This window comes from Cuculus canorus, chromosome 6 (genome assembly GCF_017976375.1).
Source record: "Cuculus canorus isolate bCucCan1 chromosome 6, bCucCan1.pri, whole genome shotgun sequence".
Taxonomy (NCBI): domain Eukaryota; kingdom Metazoa; phylum Chordata; class Aves; order Cuculiformes; family Cuculidae; genus Cuculus; species Cuculus canorus.
In genome coordinates this window covers 38,135,651-38,151,065 of record NC_071406.1, presented here as the reverse complement: position 1 = coordinate 38,151,065, position 15,415 = coordinate 38,135,651, and the positions used below count along the sequence as shown (strand labels likewise).

At 43.6% G+C, this 15,415-nt stretch overlaps 1 protein-coding gene across 3 annotated transcripts in view; it reads left to right on the top strand.

Annotated features, from left to right (window-relative positions):
• The window catches only part of ERBB4 (erb-b2 receptor tyrosine kinase 4), a 669,634-nt gene that overhangs the window by 485,584 nt on the left and 168,635 nt on the right, over positions 1–15,415 (top strand). For all 3 annotated transcript variants that reach the window (XM_054070102.1, XM_054070100.1, XM_054070101.1), the window contains exons 6-8: positions 8,203–8,321; positions 12,340–12,481; positions 14,403–14,516. In XM_054070102.1, coding sequence (XP_053926077.1) covers positions 8,203–8,321; positions 12,340–12,481; positions 14,403–14,516 — 375 coding nt within the window. The remainder of the gene's footprint in view (positions 1–8,202; positions 8,322–12,339; positions 12,482–14,402; positions 14,517–15,415) is intronic.

Below are 15,415 nucleotides of genomic sequence, written 5' to 3'. Positions count from 1 at the left end.
TTAAATGTAGAGAGCATTAAAATGAATAAAAAACTGTATTGAGAGAGTTTCTTCCCTGTGTGCTTCCAGCTCTGTCAGGCAGGCCCTCAAGTGCTGGAAGTGCAGTCACAATATTAGTAAATAGAAAGAGAGGAGAAAGTTGAGAGCTGTCTTTTCCCACAAGTTTTTTCCACCTTACAGGAGCAAAGCTCTCCTTCACGTTTCTATCCTTTGAAATTCAGGAAAGTGGATATAGGTTGGATTTACTAGAGCCTTCCCAGGAAATGAAATCGTTGCTGTCTCCCCAGGAGAGCCCTGCCCTGGCTCGTGCTTGTTTCCTCAGCTGAGTTGTAGATAGGAGGATGGGATTGTGACAAATTAACCGCTATCAAGCGAGCACACCAACCAACTCACCGACCTGATGATGGCCCAATGTCATCTGCCTTTTCTTCTGGAAATATTACGAGCAGTGCAACTATGCCTCTTTCTTTTCTTGCCTGCTCGGAGCAGGAGATAAGAGGAAATTAGAAATGGCAGACAGCTTGACATGAGCGTTTTAAGGTGAGCACGAGCAGGAAATCCAGGCTGACCTCCTGTCCGTGGCAAAGTGAGGTGCAGAGGAGATGGAGCTGTGTGCCTGCAGAGGCTTTGCCACCCTGCCGGGCGCTGCTTTTCATTCAGGAGCATCACCTGATGCTGCCAGCAAAGCTGATGACTGCTACAGCTCTGCTAAAGTTAGCGTTGTTATATTACTGTTTCATATTGAGCTTTATCTGCGGGTGTGATTAAAAATGCTTAAGGACAGGTTGTAGGAGTAACTGCATAACGAGCCAGATACAGTGATGCTAAGCAGGTTCTGCTTTATCTGAATCAAGCCAATACGTCGCCCTCCTTTGCTGACAGTCTTTATGAAAGCCCCAAAGGAGTCAGTGCTCAGCCAGCCTCGTTGCATCAAGGCTGTGTGCTGAAGTCGGTATCAGAAAGGGACTTGAACCCAGGCTAGCTAGATTCCTTTGTATCGTGGCTAGGATAGAATTAATTAATGCTGGTTCATTCTTAGTCCTAATGAGAAGCCTGTTTGTCTATTAAAATCAGTAACTCTGTGAGAATCTGGGTAGCATATCCAGACTGGAGTAGGCTTGTTCAGGCCTTAGGTGGTTAGCTTATCTGGGGATACTGTCAAACCTTGAGAGTTCTATTGTATAAAGATGGTACCATCCAAGCCCACGTCTTCACGCTAGCAAGCAGAGGCTTGTAGAATAGAATCATAAAGTCATTAATGCTGGAGAAGACCTCTAAGCTCATCCAGTCTAACCATCAGCTCAACCCCACCGTGCCTACTAAACTATGTCCTGAAGTGTCATGTCTACACGTTTGTTGAACCCCTCCAGGGAAAGAGACTCCACCACCGCCCTGGATGGCTAGTGGCAATGCTTATGTGAAGCTGGGAAGTCTAACTGTGCTCTGTGTGGCTCTGTCCATGTAGTAGGATCAGCTCCCGTGGTCTCAACCTCTACAAAGCTTTGTGCTCCAATCAGTGAACTGATTGGGTGGATTAAAGTAGTAATACCACAGGGAGAAAAACATACCTGTGGTGCAGGGAAGTCAGCTTTAGCAGAGCCAAACAGTGGGTTTGCTCCAGGAGTAGCAGCTCTCTTTCTTTTCACCGTGACTGCCCTCTCAATCCAAACAGGGGGGACAGGCTTAAACACAACTATGGATTTAAAATACTAAACTATGGAAAGACATCCGAGTTTCAGGGAGATATATAGATCGCACATCTCTAATATGAAATAACTGCTCTGCGGCCTTTTGCCTCCAAGACTGCTCTGCAGCCGCTGATTGTCAAGGATAGAATTTGATTTTCTAGCATATCCTCTTTACCTCCCTGACCTCTCTACACCTTGGTTAAACAGCAGGATTTAAGGAAAAGCCTGAACATTAGGCTAGTGATGGGCATTTCTTCATTGCACTCTCTCAAAATGTCTTCTTCTGCAAACTGAAGCAAAGAATGCGAGTAGGGACTCAAAACATGAAAATAAAAGTGGTGTTGTGCTTTCACTGCCTTCATTTCTGACTTGAAAAAACATGCCTGGCTTTCAAAGTTGTAAATGTTATCCTTCGATACAAGCTGGAGATAGGATGAGCGGTATCACAAATGTAGCGTATACCTTAACCCGGTCACCTTGGGGATGCACATCTTTCAAACGCGCATAGGGAAGTGCTTCAGCGTTTCTTCATGCCCGTGTCAAACAGGTTTGTTCCTAGAAACAACTCCAAGGTATGTCTGCATTTTAATATTTTCATCTCTTTCATTGAGTCTCTTGAAGCAAAGAATTCTAATGAGCCCCCCTCCTGAGATAAGACTGAAATGATTTTCCTGGAAAAGGAGAAAAAAATGAAAGATCTTAATCCGTGTCTTTCATTTCAAATTACATATGGAAAAAAATGAAAATCCTTTCTTTTTTGCATGAATACCATCTACCTGGCTTCTTCTTATGTTGCCTTCCAGCATGTCTCTCTGTATTCCTGGCTTTTTTCTGAAACCCCACCTCCATCTGACTCTGTCCTTACATCTCTTTAGAGGCAACAAGAACATTTAGGTGTTTCAGAAGATAATTAATATGAAATTTAAAATAAGCTTTTCTCTTAGGAGATAAAGAAGATATAATTTCAGAGTACTGTTTTATTCAGTTCACAATCTGTTTTGCCTTTATAATTAAATTATTAGTAAATATTCATATTGAACATTAGAAGCTAGATGGTATTCTTTGTTTCAGTGTCAGGAAAGGCTAATGGGGAAATACTTTATGAAATAATCTATTTTTCAAAGAGTATCGGGCACCCACTAAATAGAACGTGAACCACTTAACCACAAGAACAATCACTTTGGGAAGTTACTAATTGAATTTGAAAATCTGTGGTCAAGTTCTTAGTATTTTTGCTGTCTGTTAAGAGTTCAGGCTTATTTTACTTTTCATATGAAAAGAAATCGAAACTTCTACAAATGGAATGTGTTATTTTATTATAATGACAGATGATGCACTTTGTCCTGGAGGAAAGTAACTGAAACTAAAGAGGAAAACCAAAATTAAAATATAGGCCCAGCAAAGGGAATGCAAAACAGGCAAATGGCCTTTAAATCAAACCCGAAACATGAATGTTCAGCCAATGCTCTGTGACTGTGTACATGTACAGGAGTTTGCCCTGAGCACAGTTGTGTTTACGCAGTCTTTGTGGGGCTGATGATGCTGAGAAGAAGGAGGTGCCGATGCAGTAGGTACCCAATTAGCGCAGCAAAATGCAAGCGGGAGCCTCATGGGGGAGGCAGAAAGAGCTGAACCAGCAGCTCAGATCAATCAGGGTAACCCAGCATTTGTGCTTAGAGCCAGCATCTTTAATTAAAATCCTTGTATTTCTCTAATAACTTTGCATGTTCATAAGACTTTTTCATTGATTGCAGTTTCTTCCCATTTTTGCCTTCATAGATTTATAGTGCCCTGACATAATTAAAGATTAAGGGAAACAATAAGAGGGACTGATTTATTGCACACATATATGAAAAGCCCGTTCCACCCTGTCCCCTACATGGTTTATTGCTTTATTGCAGTGCAATACTAGAATGTTCTGCACTCCCCAGAAACCCACCCCAGAACATGGCACGTTTTTTCCAGACCTTGGTGTTTGCCCCTGTCTTCTGCTGTCCTGGTCCAGACTGCAACAGTTTATGCACCTGAACTCTCACTTTTCTTGGGATGCCACAAAGTAGGCGTCAGGGCGGGTGGTTGTCCTGGCCCTCAAAAATCTGGGTTGAAACTTGGGGCCTGAGCTGTGATTAGTGGAGGCTCTCCTCCCAGTTCGGTTGGGTGAAGAAACAAGTATCTGGTGCCTAGCATACCTCTGAGACCCCAGCCAGCCTGGGTCTCCTGGGTCTCCTGTGTGTATCTGGGCTGGAGGAAGGATGCCATGTGAAGGCTCCTGATCACCCTGGGCACCAGCTCCCCATGTGGATGGTCTCCACACTAGGGAACAGGAGGAGGTCAGTATTGCTCCACTTCTCTCTCTTTTGGCTTGGAGCAGGGTTGCTCTGGTTTGGGTTTGCAGCTGGTGCCCAGTTCCCTACCATCTGTCCCCTCTCTCTTCTCGGCACCATCTCAAGCCATGTGTCCTCTCTAGGAGCCACCCACCAATATTTATCAGCCTGAACACATAGTTTGATATTTTGGGTAATATTTACCCTTACATTTCACCCTTTCAGTTAGATCTTGAGGCACAGCTATAAAATGAATTAATTGCATTTGGAGAAAAGTCTTTTTAGGGAAAAGCTCACAATCTATTGAAATCAGTGGGGCCATGTGTAATTTCTTTATGTTCCCGCATGAGAAAGATTGCAGGAAGCTGAACTATTGAGTTAGGTTTTTGGAATCTGAACAATCAGGATTGTTTCAGGACTTCAAACAATACTTAGTAATTCCATGTGCTTGTTTTAATTTGGGGAAAGCCCTTCATTGCAAGCTGTCGTGAATAAGAGTCCTCAAAAACATTCCAATCCCACTCGGCTCTTTTCTGGCTTAGCGTGTGGTGCCACTGAAGATGCCTGACAGGTCAATAGCACCACTAGCAGTTAAAATGCAAATGCAGCCTGCAGCGAAACAGAAGATAAATATGGTTTGTTGTGGCCTTTTCCTAGAATGAAATGCTGACATTTTTGTTGGCGTTGTTTGTTTTTCTGAGCAAAATAAACAATTAAGGAAGAACAGGGACAAATCTTTACTGTAATTGTAAATTTTGCAAAGAACTTCGTAACGTCCTGGTCTTCAGGAAAGCTGAGAATGTTTCCTATCTTCAGCAGCTTTAAGGCTCTCATTAAACTAATGACCTGTCCATAAGCAAACCGTGCTTTCTGAAGGCACTCTGTCCAGGACTGTGCAGCCACGAAGATGATCTGAGGGCTGGAGCACTTCCCGTAGGAGTGGAGCTTGAGAGAGTTTGTGTTGTTCAGCCTGGAGAAGAGAAGGCTGTGGGGAGACCTTAGAGCAGCTTCCAGTGCTGAAAGAGGCTCCAGGAAAGCTGGGGAGGGGCTCTGGATCAGGGAGGGCAGGGATAGGATGAGGGGGAAATGTTTGAAGGTGAAAGACGGGAGATTGAGATGAGATCTTAGGCAGAAATGTTTTGCTGTGAGGGTGGGGAGGCCCTGGCCCAGGGTGCCCAGAGCAGTGGTGGCTGCCCCATCCCTGGAGGGGTTCAAGGCCAGGTTGGATGGGGCTTGGAGCCCCTGATCCAGTGGGAGGTGTCCCTGCCCATGGAAGGAGGTTGGAACTGGAAGGGCTTTAAGGTTCTTTCCAACACAAACAATACCATGATTCTATGAAAGAGAGCTGCAGCCCTCCGAGTCAATCCCAGTATGGGGGTGCTTTGACTTTTTTTTCAAGAAGGAAAACATCCTCTGGGATGAATTATTGCATTCTAAGTTAAGGAGTTTTTTGAAAAATGACGATATCTGAGCCTTTACCCATTGTACAAGCCTTATAGCGGGGCTGTAGTGGAGAATGGGTAATTCAGATGACTTTGTCTTAGCCTAATAGTGTGAAAACAGCTGAAAAGATGTCAGTGAATTGCTTAAATCCGTGGCTGTTGTTGGAGCTCATTTCCCACCGCTGTTTAAGCCACACAGCCTAGGGAAGCGCTATTATCTGCAGCTCAGCTAGGAAAAAGTGTGTAATCCTGTAAATACAGGTCCTGGCTCGCTAGAAGGAAACGCTTCGGAGCTGACGAGACGAGTGTGCCCTTTCTGATTTTCCCTGGGGTGGTCAGTGTGGTTTGTGGGCACAGCAAAGGCCGGGCCCTCCTCCCCTCCAGGCAAGGGATTCGCCTCCTCAGGGCTTGGTTTTGGGGAGGCAGGGGTGGAGGATTCCCAGGAGTTTTGAAGCCCATGGTATGGGACACGCCAGAAGATATCTGCCAGAAAATATCCTCCATGGAGAAGCTATGGTTGGGTGGTGGTGGCAAACACCTTAACCCTCTCCCAACAGCATCTGGCGCTGAGGGCAGGAGATGATAATTCAGTTAATTTGGTGGCTCATATTAATTGTCTTCGCAGAGGGGCTTTCCATGGAAACTTTCCAGTTTTAAGCAAAACATTTGTGGAGCAACAGTGAGGGATGCTTTTTAGCAGCGTCCTGCCAGTGGGTGACCGTGGTGTGGTGTCACATCCTCTTCTCTTTTGATCATGTGCAGCTGAAGTTTGTCTCCTTGGTGCTCTGCCTCTAGTGCAATTAATAAAGGAAAAAGAGAGGAAGGATCTGTGCTGCTGTGGCTTGTTAGGGGTGATAAGTGGGATGGCGCCGCTGAGGGAAACTCCAGCACTGTGTCCTCTGTCTGCAGAGCGTGCTGGAAGGGGGTACCAAGCGTGCGTTTGGGGGCAGCAGCTGTCTGGATGCCCCTCGTCCGTGCCGCTGCCACAGGAGGCGTTCAATGCATGGCCTCGTGCGTGTCCTGGCGCTGGAGTGCCATCTCAGATGTGAGGAATGCGTGGTTGTGAGCAGACGCTGCGTCAGAGGGAGGCAGAGGGTTTGTGTGGTCCCCCCTTGGCTGGGCAGCAATGCTTGGTCTGAGGGGTAATGAAGGGAAACAGAGGGTTTGCGTCATGGGATGGAATGAAGTGAGCATGCTCTGCCCCTCTACTCATGGTAGAGGGGGAGCCATTAGGAAACAGGGGCCTCACCTCCCTCTGAGGTGAAAGCAGAGAGACTGGTGCGGTGCAAATCAAGGACCAGTATCTGAACTGGTAGAGGGCAATAAGCAGTCACTGACTGAACACAGCTTTTGTTTGTTTTCATGAGATGAGCCTCTGTCAGCTCCTGGCGTGTGTGTTGTTCTTCACGTATGCCATTTCATATCCCTGTCCTAATGTTTATCAGTGCTGTTACTTAAATAAATAAATCCTTCTAATCTATTTCTCTAGCAGTGTTGACAGCAAGTGCATTCACGGAAGTTTCCTGTATCTCTTCGATCGACTTTCATAATACACAAAAGTGTTTGCTGTCTGGGGGTTTGCCTCTGGCATCAGCAAGGTGGAATTACTCTGAAAGCGCATCGCTGCATGCTATAGATTGTAAATGATGATTTCTCCTTCATTAGTTACATTTTTATGTCCTAAATAAATCCTGTGTGCATCAGGAAGCTTTGCCGTTACCTTAAGCATTTCCAGAATTTGGATTGGAAAGTACTTAGAAAGGAGTTACCAATATGTTAAACAGCAGAATTGAGCAGAAAGTTGGATGGAATTTTTGTGTTCTCTGCCTTCTCAAAAAGTCTTTTCCACAGAGAAGTCATTAAAAGCTTTTAACAAAATAAATGGTAAAGGTTAATTACAGAAGAGTAACATCCCTGGTTTTATCAAGACAGCTGACAGCCCAGCTTCTTGGCATTCTGTAGGCGGCAGTTGTTATAGTCCTGTGGATAATATTAATTTCATTTTCCATCAAATAAAGATATGGGCTCTAGCTGAATGAGGGGAGGAAGGTGCTCCACTTGCTGACCGTTCATTGCACAGGAGTAAGCCCTGAGGCACAGTGATGTGGTACCACTTAAATCCATGCACTTTTCAGTTGGTAGAATACAGTTGTTGCCCTGCGAACGAAGGCTGGCTCGTGTTATTTACGAAGGCTGGCTGGTGTTGTTTGCGAAAGCTGAGTGGGGTTTCCGAATGTTCCTGTCTGCAGGTTATATTCTGATCTGGTAGCTCATTGCCTGTTTCTCAAATCAGTTGCCATCAAGAATAGCATTTGTTTCTGAGACTGCCACTCACTCTGAATCTCTCTCACTTACTCAGCGTTGCTGTTCTTTGTGGGGAAAAACTCAAATGGAACTGATGGGCTCTTCTGTTTTTTTGTGTGTGCGCGTGTGTGTTTCGTGCCCTTCCATCAGCTATTTACAAAACCTAATAACTTGAAAATAAAATTCTGCTTGAATTTCCCAGGGTAAAACAAACCCTTTAAAAATTCGTCCTCCTCAGTCCTTGAGCAACATCTCTGTTCTGGAAGAGAGTGTTGTGATGGTGTCCAGGAGGACGCAATTGCCCGGTACCATTGAAGCAATTACCTTCAAACTGGAGGAGTTTTTCAGTGTGCTGTTGGGTTTGTTGTTCTCCTCAGCGTGTGGTTGAAAAGCTCTTTCCTTACCTGTGATTCTGACATGTTCATTTCTCCTGCCTCCTCCTAGTGACGAAGACCGTGTGTGCGGAGCAGTGTGATGGACGGTGCTACGGGCCCTACGTCAGCGACTGCTGCCACCGGGAATGCGCCGGAGGCTGTTCTGGACCTAAAGACACCGATTGCTTTGTACGTGTGAGACTTATCCTTTTTCTTGTGCCTGGCAGTCACACTGCAAGCTCTTAATGCTTTAATCCATGAAATTCACTATTTTGTCCCTTTTAATGTATTGTATGCACACTCCCAGATTTAGACTGCAAATTTTAGCATTTAATATTTTTCACATTATATTAACATCGCTTATCTACTCAATATTACCCATTAACAGATTTATGAGATTTGTAAATAGAGATTGGGAAACATTAATATGCTAATCTCTGTGATTTTTATCTATTGCTTTTCTAAAATTAACCTTTAGAGGTGATGGGGAATTTTTAGACATATTTATCATTACATTGGAGCGGGGCTTTCATTCCTGCTCTGTGCGTATTTTTATTTGAAAGTCAGGAAAAAAATTTAGCTGCTCTGTGAAAGGTGTTCCCTGTTGCTGCCAGACTTGATTTAAATTCAGTTTTTTTACTAGCCTTGCCTCTTCGTGGGGATGGAAAAAAAGTGGTTTTGAAAATACTTTACCTCAAATGCCTGCAACAAAGTTGAAAAGAGGAAGAGGCTTGCTTTTTCCTTAAAAAAATTGATAATCTGAACACACAGGCCTTTAGACAAATTGGTCCTGTTTGTAGCCCTTTATCTATAATAACGTAAGCAGCTTCAGAACCCAACATTGAGCTCAAAAAATGTGTAGCTCATCACACTGGGTTGCAGAGACAGGTTTTGCTGATGTTTCCAGGGGAAATAAACTTAGACCTCAAGAAGTTTAGAAGTAGAACGTGTACGGAGAGGTGGATTCTTAAAGGTAGCCGAGTGATGGCAGAGAGGATTATCTCTGACGCTGGGTAGGCTCCTTTTCAAATCTGGCAGATAGGATTGAGAGGAGGAATCTTATGGTATGGAAAATTGCAGGTGTTTTGATAGCGTAGGCAATAATGAACTGGCAAAAATGAACCTGAAAAAAATTTTGGCTAGACCTGAAATCTGCTCACTGTTCAGATATCCTTTGATAGTTGTAGGGGTTGTGCTTCAAAAAGATATTATAAATGTTTTGTGGCTGCTGAAACTGACCAAACTGCTGACAGGTTTCACTAAAGCTGCTCTTTGTGGCTGGGCCTTTGCGCAGAGGTTCAGCATGCGTGGTACGCGTGATCCAACACTCAGTGGAAGTTCTGTGTTGGCTTTGGGCTAGACAGATGGGACATTAACATTCTTTCCTGTGTAATGTACAGTCTAAAAAGGTAAAGGAGAGAGGAAAAATGAAGTTACTGTTCCTGTATGACTGTTGAGAAACATCCTCAAGGCCAATATGTTGATGTGTGTCTGTTTGCAAAGGTTAATCACAGAATGCCCTGAGCTGGAAGGGACTCACAAGGACTATCAAGTCCAGCTCCTGTCCCTGCACAGGACAACCCCAACACTCACACCATGGGGCTGAGGGCATTGGCCAAACCCTGCTGGAATACTGTCTTGTGCCGTGACTGCTTCCCTGGGAGCTGTTCCAGGGCTCCACCACCCTCTGGGGTAGGAACCTTCCCCTGATGTCCAACCTAACCCTCCTCTGGTGCATCTTCCTGCCATTCCCTCAGGTCCTGTCCTTGGTCACCAGGGAGAAGAGCTCAGCATCTGCTCCTCCTCCTCCCCTTGTGAGGAAGCAGTTATGTACAGCGTGAGTTCCACAGTACTGCAGCCTGAAAGAAAATGAGTGAGACTCTCCGCATTGTGGCAGTTATGGAAATCTGTATGCTAAAAATCAACTGGCGTGTTTGTTCTGATCCAGCAGAGAAGCACCCAGGGCTTTGTTCTCATTCCCTCCTGGCCTGAGAGCAATGTCAAGGAAGTGCAGCAGGGGTCTGGCAGTTTTCAGCCCTCGTCATTACTTGGTTAGAACACACTGCGTGAGCCGCGTAACCCTTCAGGCGATGGACAACTGCGCTCAGCTGAACGCTGAGAGACAGAACTTTGTTTTTTTCTCCTGTATTTTCCTGTGTTTTCATTCACAAATTGGCAGCATTTAGCACCGAATGGTAGAAGTTTGCATATATTATTGAAGCAAATACAAATGTATACAAAGCTTTATAGTTATAAATTAGAGGTTCCAAAATCTTCCAGATGAGCTGGAAGTGCCATCTTTCCAAAGAGCATTGGTGTGCTTTACCTTATGAACTTGCTAAACCATTATCAGATGGTTGTCATGTACATGATAGAGTACCTTCTAAGTCAACAGCAGATGTAAAAAATGTGTTGAAGCAACAAAGTAAATTAGTATTTATTAATACGCGAAAGTACAGTTTACGAAGCATCACAAATCCTTTAGCGTATTATGGCAGCTTGCAGCAGCATCCTGTGGTAAATATGGTTTGAGTGTTTCCAGATAACATTAATCCATCCTCCTCCATATGCCGCCATACAATCATTTGCATATTCAGTGTCTAATGAGAATACAACAATAATCATCATCTGACATGACTGCAAGCAAGCATGCTAAAACACAGTTTTAGAGATGTTCTTATCTTGCGTTCAAAACCAAAATGGATCTAAAACTTGAATAAAAGAGCCTGGCTCAGTGTCCAGTGGCACCAGAAAGGTGACACAACCCTATTTGTAGAGTGGACTTCTCATTGAGTACTGAGTGATGATGTAAGTGACTGTATTCTTCTTTGTAAGGGAAAAAAAAAGATCTAGTTCTGTGAGAAACAATTTCTGCAACACACATTCGAAAGAACCAGGGAAGACGGCATCAGTAGCTGGGCTTAACTCTTGCTCCGTGTAGGACAGTGCCTTCATCATGGATCTCCTTGTGCCTTTCAGAAGCAGATTTTGTCCTTCTCCCTTTGTTGCATTATTAGCCTTTCCTTTCTGAAATCTTCGGACATGAGTAACCTCCCTCGGTCCCTCTGGTCCTGATCCAGGTGGAGATAAGGACTGTTGTTAGAGTAGAAGCAGCAGAACAGAGAGATCTTCAATTTTCTGTCTGTCCCAGCTCTGGAGGGAGGGGGGACTTCACACACATGTCAGTACGCATGTTCACTCCTTAAAGGCTGAAAACCATCTGTAAACCATTTTTACAACTTGGTAAAGGACCAGAAGGATTTATCCCTAGACTAAAACTTCTAAATCAACCTGGCTTCTGGAAGAAGGTTAGTGGGGAAGCACAATCTGGTGGCGGTGGTTGCTTAAATTGCTGGAGGGATCCAAGCCAGGCTGCAGCTTTCATATTTATATGAAATCTGACATTTACGGTACGCTTTGTGAATATTACTCCCAACAGTTTTTTATAAGCTGTGGTTAAAACCATGGACGCGATATGTGGTGATAAGGAATGTCAAAATCAGTAGGGTTTTTCTACTACTAATTATCAGCCTTGCATGGTCAATTATTTTCCCTGCATACCATTACTCCCTTTATCCACACGCTTGCCTCTTCATTTGTCAGGGCCCTGTCCTCGGTCAGCTGCGGGTGGCTGAGCTTGAATGCTAAGTGATACAAAGTCCTATTTTCTTTTCTCAGTGTGTGAAGCAACTGACCTTGTTAAACTTGCCACTTAGGGAAATGATCCCCTCCTGTGCTAACTCAAAAGGAGTTCTTATCCCTCTTGCTTTCTAATTGGGAATTTCAGTTTTCAGCCAGGCGATGGACTCATGCTGTAAGAAACCTAAAGGTTGGACCCCCGAAAAAGTCATTAGCATTTGTTTAGGCTGACTATGATAAATAGCGGTTCACTCTTGGCAGTTTTAGAACATCCTATCGAGTTGTGAATTAGTTGATTGTTAGTAGTAACAACAGTTATGAAACCAATTACAGTGGTGTTATGTTTTTGGAGGAAGTGCTGTAACAGCCAACTGTGTTTCAGATTAAGTCACGTATTTGCCAAGATCCTAGCAAGAAATCTAAGTAGCCAAAATGAAGGTCAGAAAACTATACGTCACATTCTTCACTGTATCAGCAAGTCTGAACAATCAAGAGTGTATTTTAAACTAAAAAGCCCCAAAGCAGCTATGTGACTTAATTTAATCTGGTTTTCTCCCTTGCTTTGCAGGCCTGCATGAATTTCAATGACAGTGGTGCGTGTGTCACGCAGTGCCCCCAGACTTTCGTGTACAACCCTACCACCTTCCAGCTGGAGCACAACCACAATGCCAAGTACACCTATGGGGCTTTTTGCGTCAAAAAGTGCCCACGTAAGTGCCCCATTAGCTGCCTTTTCCTGCAGCGATGGAAAGTTGAAGTTGTGTTTTAGGAGCCTTACACAGCAGTGAGGAATGAGAGCTAAGTGCGTAGTGCAGTAGCTCAAATCACTCCACGTGTGCTTGCAGCCGGTAATAACTCAGTTGTTTTAACCAAAGGCAGTGACGTTCTGAGTTGCAGAGGCTTTCCAAGTCTCCTACACTATAGTAGTTTACTTAAAGAAAGGGAATTCATTAGGTTTCTGTTTTCTTGGCCATCGCTTGGTACATTCATGCTCTAGATTAGCACTTGAACATCTCAAAATGAGCTCTTAAAATAGTGCCAAAAGGCTGTGTTAGTGGGGTTGTAAAAGAAAAATAGCAGTCCACTGCCAGTGCTGCCTTGCACCAAACGTGTTCATCATACTGATGTCCTTTTCTTAACTTGGAGTAACGATGGCTTGACAGAAAGTTACCATAAATATTTTCTGAGTGGCTCTGTCCCAGTGGGGGAAAAAAATGCAATACCGATAACAATGCAGTCTGAGATTCCAGACTAAAATTAGAGGGGAGGAGGGAGTTAAAAACAGAATAATCCCATGGCTGTAAAATCCACATGCTCTGAGATGCCAGACAGATGATGGCAAGTAACAAGAAAATGTAGAGGGTCATCGCTTACATAGTCTTCGATTTGGCTGGTTTCGTTGGAAAGGAAAATAAGAGAGGCAGTATTCTTGCTCTCTCTTGCATTCCCACCAAGTTTACAGTTCTGTTGAGCGTTAATTATCTCATACATGAATTACAAATAAGAAGGATGAGTAATTTATAATAATTGGAAGCATAATTCAACCCAAAGCAAACTCCAAACATGGAATCTCTGTGGAGCAGTTCATGTTGGCAGCAGGCTGAGGTGCTGACTGTCAAGGTTTGGTTCTGTTTAACAGAGCCTTGGGGTTTTTGAAGCCAGATAAGATTTTTTATAAACCTGATATACGATGCACTACTTAAAGAATGTGGTTCTTTGTCCACATACTTCCCTGAACCTTTTTCCCTTTTTTTTTTCCTCTTTCTTGACATTATTAAACTTTCAATTAGGCAGCATCGGTCTGTATCCCCTTTGGCAGTTGTTCTACAAGGCATAATTGAAATACTTGTTATTGTCTTGTGCAGTGCTTTATCCCAGATGTATGAATTTGTGTATGTATGGAAGTGACAGAGCAGAGCGTCTTTTGAGTTCTCTCCGATTACTACAGCTTTTCTTATCATAATTAATGAAAAAATCAAATTTGGGGAGGAAGAGGGATCAGATCTGACAGTTATGGTTTTCATAAGTCTGCAAAAGCATAGCCTCGTTTTCTTGCTTACACACTTAGAATCATAGAATCATTAAGGTTAGAAAAGAATTCTTAACATCATGAAGTCCAACCATCAACACAACCCCAACATCCAGTACCTGAAGGGGTTACAAGATAGCCGGGGAGGGACTGTTTAGAAAGTCTTGGAGTGATAGGACAAGGGGGATTGGGTATAAACTGGAGAGGGGCAGAGTTAGACTAAGTATAAGGAGGAATTTCTTCACTGTGAGGCCCTGGAACAGGTTTCCCAGGGAAGTTGTGGCTGCACCATCCCTGGAGGTGTTCAAGGCCAGATTACATTGAGCTTGGAGCAACCTGATCCAGTGGGAGGTGTCCCTGCCCATGGCAGGGGTTTGGAACTGGATTATATTAAAGGTCCCTTTCAACCCAAACTATTCTATGATTCTATGCCTACTAAACCATGTCCGCTTCTGAAAACACTGAACATTAAATGTTAGTCTCAATGTGGAAGTGCTGAGATAATTAATAATATGATTCAACATAAAAGTCTAAAAACACGCGTCTTGGTACTAATTAATCCAGTGTTTCACCTCCTGCCAATATCTTCTTTTTCTCTACAGACAACTTTGTGGTAGATTCCAGCTCCTGTGTCCGTGCGTGTCCAAGCTCCAAGATGGAGGTTGAAGAAAATGGCATTAAGATGTGCAAGCCCTGCACTGACATTTGCCCTAAAGGTAGGCAAAAGGGTAGTTCAGTCAATGCGGTCTGTGCAGAGCAGAGCAGGGTGTTACTTTGGCATGAAATACCCTTTAGGAGTGGGTCGTGGAATATTAATGGCCTTTAGATATCCACAGAGCTTTGAGCTGTTTAGGCTGTGTGAGAAGTATGTACAATAGAATGAGAACTTATTCAGTTGAAATGGTAATAAAAGCAAACTATTATTTTTATTAGGTAAAAATGAAGGGAGTTTTTCTGTTGGTTTTGAAGAAATCTGAAAAAATCTTTATTTCTGTATATTTATTCTTTATTTCTTCGTATATTATTCTTTATTTCTTTATATTCTGTATATTCTACATTGTTGTAGAAGTGTTTTAGAGCCGTCCTCTCCTCATTCCAAAGAGGCTCAGGCTTTGATGTATGGTATGACTCATACTTGTCAATACATCACGTTTCCATCTATTTCCTCTGCTTTTTAAACATATCTCTGTTTTCTCAGAATCTTCTAACTCCTTTCATAGTGTCTAAATCATAGATGAGAACCTTTTCAGTGTTTGTGCCGTTGAGAAGACAGAAATTTATAGGTTACTTTGCTGTCCCAAGCTCTACCAGAGGGACTTTGTGCGCTCTGCCTGAAGGTCTCAGGAGCAAATCTCACCATCATGGGCCTCTCCATCTTTTTGGTCCTAGTGGAAGCCATGTCTGGAAGGGAATTCCTGGTCATTCCACGTGGGTGAAACAGTCAAACGCAGAGATCTCTGCCAAGGCAGGGTGCTGACACGCTGAACTCAAAGGCAATGACCTAATTGCAGCAAACTGCTTTTTTGCTGAATAGCTTTATGCATGAAAATGCACATGGAGTGTTCCTGTCAAGCTCTTAGCCTTACTCTGAGGAGAAATGTTATCGTGTGTATAA